This window comes from Haemaphysalis longicornis, unplaced genomic scaffold (genome assembly GCF_048455015.1).
Source record: "Haemaphysalis longicornis isolate Haplotype H1 unplaced genomic scaffold, Haemaphysalis longicornis Haplotype H1 scaffold_1, whole genome shotgun sequence".
NCBI lineage: Eukaryota > Metazoa > Arthropoda > Arachnida > Ixodida > Ixodidae > Haemaphysalis > Haemaphysalis longicornis.
The window spans coordinates 448,283,749-448,297,430 of record NW_027526203.1 but is presented as its reverse complement, the minus strand read 5'-3'; the positions used below and the strand labels follow the sequence as shown (position 1 = coordinate 448,297,430).

Sequence of the window (13,682 nt, the reverse complement as noted above, 5' to 3'; positions counted from 1 at the left end):
AGGTGCGCTTAAGCGGCTCAAGTTTTCGGAATACGCTGCAACGGCGACAGGATGGAGTGTTATCGACCGAGAGGCTTTAAAAAGAAACAAAGCGCAGAAGGAAAGCTACCGCCTTCGCTGCCCTGAATCGTCCGAGTTGGGAAGGCTGGTCGCTGGTCACAGCCTCACAGGCGGCACAATTCCGTGAAATTTTTAGAAAATACAACGGCGATGACTACCAATCAGATTACATGCTGCTGTCAAAGTAAAGTATATCGGTTTGCCAGCTGTTAATACTCGTGAGCTTACAATAAATTTCCCCTCCTAGCGAATACCGCGCGCATTGGCAGTATTTACACGAGGGTTGGTTTTTCTGCTTTGTGCATGTGTCTTTCGCGGCGTTTATAATGAAAATTCATGCGGCACGTAACACTCAGCTGCCGTTTTAACGGGGCTCACAACAGCAACTTCAGAGAACAATAAAAAATAAACGGAGTTTATGATGATTCTAATATTTGGAGGCCCTGCTTACCCCGTAAAAAGGAAGAGGTAGTCTTGCAGCGAAACCCGTGTACATTGTGAATGTATTCACGGAAAAGGAGACAGAAGGCACAGAGGTTGTAGTCTGTCGCTCCTGAGGCGATAGTTGACTTGGTGCACGGAGCAAGAAAGCTTGCTCGCTCCGTGTTCTCGGGGTGGGACGAACTGGCACCAGCCGGAATGAACTGTCAGGGGCGAGGATCAAGGCGCATTCTGGGAATGTTTGGCGATAATTCAAGCCGTGAAATTGAAAATCGTCGTCAGGTTCGTTTCTCGGCCGCTGCGGCCGCTTTTCCGATAGAGGCGAAAAGCGTCAACGCCCTCGTGTTCGAGATTCTGGCCACGTGAAAGATCCCCAGGTGGTCAAAATTAATCCCGATCCCTCCACTATGGCGCGCCTCATCGCCTGTCTGGCGTCAGCGAGTTGAACCGCACAATCAATCGAAAATCTCCCCCAGTTGGTGCGCAGTTCTCCATGCTTCCCACCCGCATGATCCACACTGGAGCCCGCGTATTTAAGGTAATTTTACTTGCTTTGAAGTCAATGCTACTAGCACGTAGCGCAGCGTACACACCGCACTACACCCAAACAATCGATCCTGTGAGACGGGCACCGTACTCGCGAAACCGCGGCGGTCCGATTTCAAGTATGCGAACAAAACGGCTTCTTTCCAATGCTGTGAGCAGCTAATTAATTTGTGCTTTCTATTGGAAACACAAATTCACTGAAAAAACTATGTGGAAACGTGAAAACGTCCGCACGAAAGGCTCCACCTGCGTTCTGACTATGCATGGCAAAGTCAATATCGCTTGCTTTCCTCCTCCGTACGCGTAGTCAACAGTTCCGTCCTTCAGTCTATTCCTACCCCGGTGCGGTAGAATTACAGTAGTATGTTTTAATTAATATAAAACTTAAAAATTGCGTATACTACATTTGATCCAGTGCCGCCAAGCAGGAGCGCAACCGAAACCCGAGCACGCTGGCGAGCGGTGGCCGACCCAGTGTTTTTCTTATTCCCCGATGGCGGCGCTGGGTGTCGCGGCTCAGTGTCGCCCTCTGTTCACTGCACGGCGCCTATAGTGGTGATCTCCTGCCACCAGCACAGAAACGGATTAAGTTTTCGCCGAGACAGGAGCCCGGCGTGTACCTGGGCGACGACGTAGCCATGGCCCTAGTGCCAAAGAGATCACACACAAAACAAAAAACTAGTTGCACCTAGCCACATCAAACTTTTTCAATGAAGAAACAAAGCATTGTGTTAGATTTTGTGTATCGTAAATAATTTTACTCTTTTTTAATATTTTTATATTTACGCTTTTTTCTATCTTTTTCTGTAGTTTTTTTACGAAGTTCTTAGTTTCAGATTTTTTCAGGGTTCTATCGTCAGTGTTGAAGTAAAACTTGGTATTGTATGTAAAAGAACATATAATTAGCTGCATTTTGGTATATGCTAAGGCAGGATGGTGCCTTTGCTTTATGTAAAAAAAAATTTGTAACTAGACCTCCCTTTTTCATCACTTTTTCCGCCGGTCCCAAAAGAGTTAAACACCCTCGCGGCCCATTTTTCGTCCTCCATGTCATGAAGTCGCTCCTCAAACTTTATCTTGCTCTGCGCCTCCCTCGCCTCGAAAGATGAGCAGCCCATATCCCCTTGTATCGCTTCATTTGTAGTTTTGCTGTGGGCCCTTCCGCCCTCTGATTTACCTCCAGGCCCGCTTGGGTCTCTGGTTTCATGCGCAGAACCGAATTTGCGAAAGCTAATCCTGGTACCATGACCTTTCCAGATTCCCCTTAAGCGGGATTCACACGACGGAGAAACCCTCTCTTTTTGGCCCGCGGGACCCGCCCACGTGACCGGTTTTAGGCTCCGCCCCTCGGTGGGGATAGCCCGCGGTGTCTCCGCGAAAGAAAATGCCTCCGCATGTTTTCGCTCGACGGCGGTGGCCCTCGGCGGGGAATGGAACCTGTTCCTCGGCGCTGTCGTCTGCTAGTCACTCCGCGTAGCTCCGCACGTGTGGATGCGCCGCCAGGCCGGATAATCCGGTCACGTGCTGTTGACGTCACATATCCGTCCGCCTCCGTGAGAGGGTTTCTCCGTCGTGTGAATCCCGCTTTACCACCTCGTATTTGCTGTATCCCTATTGCCGTATGCTGCTTCATTATAGCTGCGTTCCGTCTTCCTTTCGTCTTAAAGGTGTTGTGCCACCAAATTTGTTGCTTGTGCATTCTTTGTTGCAAACGGTTTATATTTCTTTAGAAAGCATGATACATGCTCTCACATGCACATATTCTGAGTAAAAAATTTATTATCGCACGATTCATGGGAACAGGATACGGTTTCGGTTTCTGGGCGCCGATTCAAGCCGTGACGTCACAGTGTTGCGAGGACGCTCTGCCACGTATGTCTACGATGCGGCGCCTGGCGGCGCTGCGGTACGCTGCGACTTTACTGCGGCATCTGCTCCCGCACACACGTGCTTCACCACGAAAGTAAACACGCCGACTCGTCATGTCAAGCCGCGACAGCTCCGACACGGACTCGCCGACACGGACCATGCCCCTTAAAAAACCACTAAAAAAAAGAAAAAAAAGAAAGCTTCCCCTGCCGCGAATTGAACCCGCAACGTTGACCGGGCGGGCGCGACGCGCGAGACCACTGCGCCACCGAACAAATAGCGTCCGGGCGCGAAATAGCCGGTGTAATAGATGGAGACCCATCCTTCGAGTCGTACGTCGGTGTTTACTAGATAGTTTACAGAATTCCTGGCTGGTAAACTGAAATTTCTTAAATAGCGCTTGCGCATCAAGGTTCCGCGAAGCCCCCGCAATAGCTTGTCGCCATCAACTCTGCTTCTTCGTGAAAGGGCTCGCAAAAATAAGTGTGCCCGGCTGCCACTGCGATTTTGCACTGTAGGGATAGTGCTTGCCGTACTTCGGTTTTACGGTTTACGTGAAAAACCCTGGTCGATATTGATCTCTTATTACCCAAATTACCCTACGTAACTCTTCTGCACAAAACTGACCTTATATTTTCTACAGGCGAGCCGATCGCACACGCATATGCAGTTTGCAGCTCCGGGGTAGCGGCGTTTCCGAAGAGCACGGCCGCAGCGTCGAACGCCAAATACGGATCGCATTAGCGCTAGTGTTGAGTTGTATGAGCTTCATGGACTTTACTGAGTTTATTCACTCCAGAAACTAACAAAATAGAGCCGCATTCATTGCGGCACGAATGTTGTCGGGGCGCAGTTTTCGCTTCTCGGTCGATTCCCGGCGACGCGTTGCGCGACCACTCAGGCGACCCGTTTTGTTGGCGTCTTCGGTCGGCGAGTTTGTCAAACTACGGCAACTTTCCATCAGCCGGAGTGTTTGTGTCGCCGTCGGCGTAGTGTGACAACGCGGTCTGGAAATTCGGCAGTTGGGCGATGGTTTGGCGACTCGTCGGCGTCGCCGTCGCGTTGTCGTCGCTGTCGTGAAGTGCACTGGGGATATGTGTGATACGACCAAGCTGACCAAGCGACCAAACAAACCACTGTGGTAACTGGAGTTCACGTTGACGTCGCTCGAGTCGCTAACGTGGTGTGACGTCACAAACTTTAGGTCTCTTTTTTTTGCCTGCTTAGGGCAGCTCTGAGCAGCTCCAAGCAGCCCACAACTGCTCCCGCCATAGACGTTCTATGGGCAAATAAAATACGGAGCTGCTTGGAGCTGCTCAGAGCTGCTTTGAGCAGGCAAAAAAAAGAGACCGTTTGTTATGCTGGCAATTCACTGACGTCATGGTTAGTGGCGCTAGCGATGGGTCCCGATTTCCAGAAGAGCTTTTAGGTACTTTTTAGAAGCAAATTAAAATATATATTAAGCGCTTGCTGTACCCGGAACTTCGTGTTGAGGGTCCTTGCATACAGAGAAAGCCTACAGCAGGCTTTTTACAGACTTAAAATTTGGTGGCACAGCACCTTTAAGGTGTTGTGCCACCTCATGCGCGTGCGTGTAATCTTCGCTGTCGTTCAGCCATGCTCCTAAATATTTATACTCTTTCACCGATGGTATTTCTACTTGCTGCACTGATACTGTTTTGTGCTCCTCCACGCTTGCAGGGTGCCACCTGCTGAACACACAACAAACCTTCTTGCGCCATGAAAACGTTGCGGCTTATGAACAAAGCGCAAAACCTACTCCCCGCTCTTTGCTGTTACAGCTGGTTTTGGCGGCGTGCGAACAAAGCACTAAACATACTCCGCACTCCTGCTTTTGCTGTTCCGCAACGTCGCCATTACGGTCCGTGGTTTTGTTGTTCAGCTGTGTTCCGGCCGTTTGATGGGCCAGTACATGAGCTACACAGCCAGTTTTAAACTGATGGTGGTGGAGCATACGTTGATGCACATGGAAACCGCACGGCTGGGCGGCACTTTAGTGTTGGCCCAGTGCATGTACGCTATGGGTGAGGAGGAGAGATTTTTGGGTGGTGAACAGGGATCGCCTTGTATTTTGTGGTTCCAAAGATGGGAAGTTTCCCAGTGTCGTAAAAGATATTTTGGAGTGCCTTGACGGCACGGAAGACGGTGCGCTGTGGGCCAACAAAAAATGTGAAGCCACAAGCGACTTCAGTGAGGACAGCTCCATATGACTAGCATATTGGGAATAAAAAAGAAATTTGATTACATAATTACCTACGTGTTTTTACAAAGATGGTAAGGCTCTAACAGCGCTTTTCTTGGCAGCTTTATTGCATGAAATATCAACTTTTAAAAATCTCTTGCAATTTTTTCCCGCATAATGAACCCTCCCCCCAAATTCAGGCTGAATTTTCTAGAAAAAAAGTGGGTTCATTACGGAAGTAAATACGGTACTTGTTCAAACTCAAATTTTTCAGGAAGGTAGCAAGCACTCTATGGTCCATTTATTTTAGTACAGGTATTAAAGACACTGGTTACCTGGATTTTTTTTTTTCTTTCAGTTTGTTAAAAGCTAGCTTCATCTTGGCCAGCATGAACTGGGAGAGCCGCCCATCGACAAAAAAAATGAAAATTTGTTACACAGGTGGGTGTAGGAGTCAAGCGTAGTCCAAACATGTGTAAGCCATTCTCCCTGTGTAAGTTTAGATCATATTTTTAAGTATTTTTTTTTATTCTCTTATTAAATCAGTTTCCAGTATTCATCTTGGATATCAGGCAGCATACATAACACCGGTGGATCTGGGAAATACGTTCATAATTGTTGCCAGCGAAGCCGCTTTGGCGTATGGTGTTTAAGTGATGCTCTTTCACTGGGGCTAGAGAATTTGTATTTGACAAATTTGAGTACAGTTGAACATGGATATATCGAACTCCAATGGGATCACGAAATAGTTCAATATATCGATGATTCAAAACATAAAATATGCGTGTCTGAAGATTATCTGATAACTCTGCACATTACTGAGAGCTTTCCAAGACGCAACAAGTGATAGCTTACTGATTTGTTCTTCACAGCACGGAAAATTCGAACCGCAGTGGGACGACCATTGCACTTTATTTAACATGAAAAGTCTGAGATTCACTTGCTTCTTCTTTTGTGTCATAAAGTTTACCACACTGTCTTCAAACTTATGCAGTCCAAATAAGAAAATCAGGCATTGTGCACTATCCCACAACAGTGGGGAATCTGAACACTGACGCAAGCTCGGCTTCAGTAGAGAGTTGGGAACGTTGTCAGGGCCACTAGTAGGGTCCACATCTTCGGCATCGGTGATGTCTGCCACAGCCTGCACATCGTTATCAGCACTTACAAACTTGTGTACCGCTGCGTCATTTGGAATGGCGCATGGCAACGCTGACAGCTCTCAAAATTCACTCTCGAGGTACTCAGCGCCGTTGTCTTTGGTGTCCGAACACCTCTCGTATGGAGCCGCGCAACAAAGCCGCTGTGCACACGACATGCTCCGGATAAGCCGGGCTGTGGCCGTGCCGCCTGCGCCTTTACGTCAGATTTGATGCGCAGTATCGGGCTCAAAAATGTTGCGAGACATTTCGAATACCTTTGCAGCCGACATTTCTTCGCCGGCCTGTACTCGTCGAATAATGTCCACTTTCGTCGCTACATCCAAATTATTCGGTGTTTTCGTGATTGACTCCGAAATGGGTGCCACGGACAAAACAAACACGCAACATGCCACATCGCTTCCCCTGCCCGAGCCACCACTGGTAACCGCTCAAGCACCAGACAAAATGCCAGAACCGAGTGCTTCCGGTCCGTTTCCCCTCCTCCTTTATTGCATTTGGCAACCAATCACTCCACACATTCTTGCTGCCATTCGGCTGCCCCCAATGTTAGCGTGCAAGCAGCAGGTGTTGGAGGCCATCAAATCGACGAGACGCCTGACTCGTCCTCACCGAGCATGGCAGCGCCCACTAGAAGTCATCGCCGTCACATAAATCTAGTCAGAAGAAGCGCACTTGCAGGGGCGCCTGCACAGCAGCATTCGATATATTGAATGTGCCCGTCATCGGGAGTTCGATACACGCATACAACAGCGCTATACTTTTGCATGGGATTTCAACGGGGCGGTCAGACTGTTTGATATAGACAATAATTCAATGTATCCATGTTTGGTATATCCGTGCTCGACTGTAGTTGGCTCCTTTAAATCTAAGTTGTTGTTCTTGACTGTTTGGTGCGCTTTCTGAATTGGAAACTCTACTGCCTTCCTCAGTAGCTATACTACTTGCAAAGTAACTTTGGGCATCACCTCGGTCAGAGTTACACGTGAATTTAGGCAAATTATGGAAATCCCCAACTTTTGCTTGGGAGTTAACAAAACCAGGATAATGTCTAGTGCCCGTGTGTGCGTGCATCACGACGACCGCCCAGCGTTCCCTGCGCACGTTTGTCAAGCCAAGCATACCCACTTAGGGGGATCAGCCAAGATTGCGGCGACTGCCCGAAAAGAAAAAAAAAAACAAGAAAATGTCAAGCATTCATGTGTACGTGCCTCGCAGCGACGGCACTACATTAACGCATGTTTGCAACCCAAGTGTGCCCTTCTGGGAGGTTGACCAAGATTTGCCCCCCCCCCCTTTCCCCCCCAAAGAAGGGATCTCCAGCGTGTGCTGTTATCGTGGTAACACTTGCTCAGAACGAGAAAGATAGGTCATAGCGTTTGCGCCTCCAAGGTGATGTCCAAGGATTATCACTTTCAAAAAATGAAGAAAGCTCACACTTATATCAACAATGATGGAGTAAAAGTCGTTGCAGCAGCAGCAAAGAAGCGAATTGGCTGCAGTCATTGACTTATTTCTTACTGGCTTCTGGGGATGGACTAGTTAGGCAAGAGCTGCCTCTGAAATGTGAATAATATAGCAAAACAGACAGTGGAACCACCTGCAAAATTTCACATTTTGTTCGCATTATGTGTTTGCTCAGTATAACAGGGCCTCAATTTTAGGGACTCAGTGGGCACTGCTTGTCAACCTTACATGGTTCCCAGCACTTTGAAGACCGTAAAAATCTATATTTGGTGCTTGTAAAAAAAGAAAATGTTTAGTCATTGTGTCACATTTTACATTTGCCTTTTTTGTTTTTGTGTTTCAGTGACTCGTCTCGCTGCCTTAACATCTGCTGTTGTTCAACGCTCATTTTGGAAACTGCCTCACTGGACGCGTACTTCTGACCAGTCGACTGCCTTGTATTGTTGGGACCAAGCCTGTCATCCCGTTCCCCTTTAGCTGACATTTGCCGTGTAAGAGTTTGGTGTGTTGTTCCTCCAGCCAGGGCTGTTGTTCCTCCAGCCCCAAGCTGTTGCGGGTCTGTCCGTGGGTGCAGTACCCATACTCAAGCACCCTGGCAGTGATAGTGAGCAAGGAATTTTTACCTGTGCACTGTCTGTTTTTTCTTTTGGTACCTGGAAGTTATGTTTTTAGGCTAGTATTGCTTGTCCTGAAGTCCTTTTCTTTGTTGTTTTCCTCCCTTTCATCTTGTGTTACTTTCTGTAAAATACCGAGAAAGCATGCTCCTCTTCTTAACCAAAACAAGCACACCCAGTTTAAGGGGGGACGTGGCAAGTAAAACTATTTTTGTTAATTATGGACCAAATTTAGCCAAATTAGGAGATTTTATGTAGTTAACTAACCTATTAACAAAACTTAAATCAGTTTTAAAATATCTTCTATACTTTTTGAGTTACCAGACTAATTACCTTCACAGAGCTGTCGCAAGATTAATTAACTAATTAGGCAAGAACTCAACAAGATTTTCATGTCAGCATTACCAGGAAGGTCCATTCTGTGCAAGGAAGCTATTTGATTATTGATTTATTTCCTTTAGGTATCCAAAAAGAAAGACAGAAGATTCACTTTCTTTTTGACATGACACTATTTCTGATTTTGAAAGGAAGGTGAAACTTTACTTGTTCTTTCTTTATGCTTAAAGGATATAATGCAATAATCTAATAGCTTCCTTGCACAGAATAGGCATTTCTAATCACACTGACATAAAAATCTGGTTGACTTCATGCCTAATTAGTTAATTATGCTGATTGCAAGCTTTAGGTAATTAGTCTTCCAACTTAAAAAGTATAGAAGGTATCTTTAATCTGATTTCTGTATTTTTGTTAGAATGGTTAGCTACATAAATGCTCCTAATTTGGTTCAATTTGGTCCATAAATAAAAAAGTCGTTTTACTTGCCACGTCCCCCCTTAAATTAGAAATGGGTGCTTCATTGGACCAGGCAGAGAAAGCCAAGGGGGTGGTGCATCATCTGCTAGCGTTGCCCTCAGCTCTTCCTTGTTGTAGCTAAGCTGCTTTAGGGCACTAAGCTGGGAGTCCCACTCACACATTCAACATGGCTGGGTTGCTTTTCTTTTTCTTTTCTTTTGTTGAGGGGTGGGAACTCATCACATGCTGCTGGTACCCTGCATGGATAGGTCGCACAAGGTTGCACGGGTTCATCTCACAAAAACCCTGCAACCGACCTTTTTTTTTAATTATTGTTATTATTATTTTTGATCTGTTCATTGCCGTCTGCATTTTCCCCCTTTTTGCCCTGACATTGCCACCATTTGGCTGTTCACCTCTGCCGGTAGTAGGTAATGGTTCGTGGCTTTCTTTGCGCAGAAATTCTTTGCCTTTCCATGACCAGAAAAGGCAGATGTGCCTGTCACCACTGCGGGCATCACCATGGCCACAGCAAGCGTGTCATCTTGGCCGATGACCGCGCTTCAGAAAGGGTGAAGCTTAATGTATGCTTTGTGGAATTCCTAAATTTTGAGCTCACTGGTTCTGGGTGCTTGTATGGAAGTGATGCTTCCTCGGTACATTGCAGTCAGTTGCTCAAATTTCTCACTGAACTCCACTATCACTTTTCTTAACTGTTGTGTTTGTGTCACATTGTCCGAGAAGTTCCTCATCACAACTCACAGGGTGTGCTCTCTCAAGTTGAGACAATCAAATACTCGTGGCCTTCGCGAACAATGGGAACTTCAAAGAACTGCAGCACAATGTCCCAAGTTATTTTTGTTTTCAACTCTACATCACTTCAACAGCAAGTGCAGTTCGTTGGACCCCACTGCACTGCACCCAGTAAAAGCTGCCTTGTGTGCGATTGCTCATTGGGAGTGCCCCTGTGTTTGTGCCTTGTCTGCGTTTCACCGGCTTCGAACAGTCGTACTTTTGTTACAAATAAATTTTGAATTTTATGACTTGTCTGTCCTGAACATTGTTTGCAGGATGTTAGGCTCGTAATAAGCCTGAAAAAGGGGCAGAGAAGTTGCGATTGTATATTTATTAGCGATGTCAGCACAGTGAAAATCCAGATTCACATTTGTACCCCGCCACCACACACAAACACCTGCATACACACATGTGCACCAATGCATGGAGACAACCGTTCTCCCCAAACCACGCTGCATTTCTTGTATGGCAGTATCCTTTTAAGTAACTAGAGTTCCACAACCTTGCCCAAGGCACGCACTGGAGTAACAAATTCAGAGCTGTCTCTCAAAAGTTAGCATGTCTTACTATTTACAACGAAAAATGAAATGTCTTAAGTACACCCACTGTTCAGTTGAGGAAAAAAAAAAAAACGTTGGCTGCAACAAAATGTAAACAGTGGACTGGCCAGTTGCCATGTGTCTGGATTCGGGCATTTGAGTGATCCTTTTGCACAAATGCAAGTCTCTCCGTTGAGACGTGAGTGAGCTTGCGATGTTGGTGGGGATGCTTGCGAGAAGCTGGCAGTGTAGCACGGGTCTTGGCACCACGAGCATGCAAATGGGGACCCCCCTGGGTGGTGTGTGCAGGGGGGGCGGATGCTCTTCTCGGGTGCAGTGCTCAGTAGTAGTTCTTGTACTCGTTCACTGCTCTGGCCACGGAACCCAGCACTGTGTGCCAGTGGCCTGCTTCTCCATCGCCCACCAACATCGACACTAGTCATGCGTTCAGGCCAGTGGCAGATACTTCCTCGGGGCTGGACGGGTCGGCGACGAGTGGCAGGTCCCTGTCAACTTTGCTGGGCTTGGCGCTGCTCTCCGGCTTGCGCATGGTCACCTCATTGTGCTCATCTGATTCTGCTGGCGTAGTTGCCGGGCGTGCAGACGTAGTGCTTATGACCTCTTCGCTGCTGTTTTCCTCAACTGTGGTTGCTTCACTGTCGAGGCCATGGTCTCTTCTGTATGCTTTTTCATCGTCGATTGTGTGAAACCTGGGGTCCCTTGGCCTATCCTGGCCACCACTTTTGCCTTGAGGGTAGTTTTTGCTGCTCGCTTCTGTTGTGCTGGGGTCTCGTGATCGTTTCTCTGGAAGGATGGAAGGCGTGAAGCCGTCGCGCTCTTCGTAAGGTTCTGTGTAAGCGGTGCTCATCTGGGTTGTCTCCGCTGTAGTCATTGCTGAAGTGGCTTCGTCTATGCGATATGTCGTGGGGTTGGTGGTCGTTTCTTGTGTCTTCTGTGTGGTGTCCTGTTCAGTGGTTGGCCCGGACGTGGTGGCTTCCCTTTCCAGCCCGTTGGCAGGGGTCTGATCCAGTGAGGGGTCTACGGTGTAGAAGGTGGTGGTTGGTGTCGTCGTCGGTGGCACAGTCTTCTCGCTGAACGTTGTCGGTTCAGCCGTTGAGGTGGGCTCTGTTGTGGTGGTGGGCTCCGTCGTGGTGGTGGGCTCCGTTGTGGTGGTGGGCTCCGTCGTGGTGGTGGGCTCCGTCGTGGTCATCTCTGTTGTAGTTGGCTCTGTCGTGGTAGTTGTGTCCACTCTGTCTGCGCGTTCTTCCGGCTTATCGTCGCGAGTGCGTAAGCCTTCAGATGTTGGGGCTTCCGTTGTGGTGGTGGTCGTAGACGGTGGAGGGTCGGTCACTATGTGCGGGTGAACCTTGATGCGAAACTTGGGGTCATAGCGAGGGTAGTCTGGCGGGTAGTGCCTTTGGTGGGGCTTGAAATGCTTGTGGTGTGAGTCGTCCCAGCTAGGGGTGTACTTGTCCCATCCACTGGTGTCCGGCTTCCAGCTGCCCGGGGGAGGATGCCAGCTGCCACTAGTGCTGTAGTGTTCCCAGCCACTAGCCGCTGGCTTCTCCCAGCCCCCCGACGACGATCGTTCCCAGCCACTCGAGGGCGTGCGCTCCCAGCCTCCCGACGACCGTTCCCAGCCTCCCGACGACCGTTCCCAGCCGCCAGACGGCGTGCGTTCCCAGCCATGTGTGGGCTTCTCCCAGCCGCTTGACGGGTACCGGTCCCATCCTGACGGTTTTTCCCAGCCTCCCGAGTGGGGTTTGTCCCACCCACTGGTGGCATACTTCTCCCACCCAGACGGCGGTTTCCAGGTGGGCTTCTCCCACCCGGCGCTTTTCGGCTTTTCCCACGGGAAGTGCTCCTCCGGTTCAGGTGGGGGCGGTCTCTCCAGTGGGTCCTTGGTGCCACTCACAATGCGGATCTTCGGGCTTACATGGAGGCGGAACTTGACGGGTGGAATGCGGATCTTTGCGTCGACAGTCTTGTAGTGGGGTTTCTTCTTGATGCCCCAGCTATGGCCGTGTCCATGGTCGTGTCCGTGGTCGTGTCCGTGGGAATGCTCGTCCCACGAGTGATGGTGGTGGTGGTGGTCTTCCTCCGGCGCTGCTGGACGGATTTTGATGGTAACTGCACCGTGCTTGGGCTTAGGTGGCTGCCACGCTGGTGGTTCCCAGTGGCTGGGTGGAGGCACCCAGTGCTCCTCTGGCGGCGGTATCCAGGGTCCAGAGCGTGACTTGCTGCGTGGATAGCTGCTGGCCGGGGCCCTGTACGGGGACTCTGGCCGCCGGTACGAGCGTGGCGGTGTCAGGCTGTAGCTCGGCTTGGGGTACTCGGGTTCGTCATGGTAGGCCGAACTTTTCAGGGGCCTGGAAGCGGCCTCGTAGAGCGGAGCCGACGCTGCCGCAGTTGCACTCTGCTTTGAGTTTGATCCGAACGGCGCGAACAGCATGCCCAGGAACGACTTGGTCGCCTGGTCCGTGAAGTCGGACTGGCTCCGCACTGCCACGGCCGCGAGGGCCACCAGCAGGACGGATTTCATCTGCAAAGGAACACGGCTTGTCAGTGTTGCCGAAAGCTTTGTTTTAAAATAAGAACATTGGAGGCATGGAAAAATGGAAATCGTTGCTAGTAAAAAAAGCCATTTGGTTGGTTCCTAACAATACCCCAGTAGACTGGAGAAAGTGGTCTGCAGCCTGTCTTTCACTATTGCTGTCGACACAGGGCTTTTAGACAAATATTCTTTGAAAGCGGTTTAAAAATGGAATGATCGGTACAGATTTGTTTTAAATGAACAAGCAAGCCTTATTTGTGTCGTGAAGCAAGTCCAAACAGACCTTGCTTGTTCTCTCCAATGTGTGTGCTTCACTCAGCATTAATTCCTGCTTTCACATTATTCAATACAACTTTGCAGGTAAGTGCTAACCTTTAGAGAGAGTGAGAGAAACATTTATTGAAACAATAGGGGAAGCAATAGGGAAAGGCAGTGCAGCGGGTGGTTGTCGCGTGATTTTAATGCATAAGCATTCTTTTGTGAGAACCCCACCACAAAAGTTTGGCGCCTTACGTCTGCAAAAAAGATGCAGAAATGGTCAAATTAATGCATGTTATCGTTATAATAGTGCGAGTGTAGATAGATGATTGGTACCTTCAGAAATAAAAATTAAAAAATAAACACGTGCCGCGATGCACTTCC

At 48.7% G+C, this 13,682-nt stretch overlaps 2 protein-coding genes across 5 annotated transcripts in view; one reads left to right on the top strand and one right to left on the bottom strand.

Annotated features, from left to right (window-relative positions):
* LOC144155961 (uncharacterized) overlaps positions 1 to 10,195 on the top strand; it is a 48,110-nt gene extending 37,915 nt beyond the window's left edge. For 3 of the 4 annotated variants that reach the window (XM_077687692.1, XM_077687691.1, XM_077687694.1), the window contains exons 15-16: positions 5,478 to 5,560; positions 8,090 to 10,195. In XM_077687692.1, the coding sequence (XP_077543818.1) occupies positions 5,478 to 5,492 (15 nt within the window). In that variant the 3' untranslated portion in view covers positions 5,493 to 5,560; positions 8,090 to 10,195. The remainder of the gene's footprint in view (positions 1 to 5,477; positions 5,561 to 8,089) is intronic. The other variant, XM_077687693.1, reaches the window with a different exon arrangement.
* Positions 10,196 to 10,294: 99 nt separating this feature from the next.
* Positions 10,295 to 13,682, bottom strand: part of LOC144155960 (uncharacterized) — a 47,799-nt gene continuing 44,411 nt past the window's right edge. The window contains exon 2 of the mRNA XM_077687690.1: positions 10,295 to 13,028. Within this exon, the coding sequence (XP_077543816.1) occupies positions 10,926 to 13,028 (2,103 nt within the window). The 3' untranslated portion in view covers positions 10,295 to 10,925. The remainder of the gene's footprint in view (positions 13,029 to 13,682) is intronic.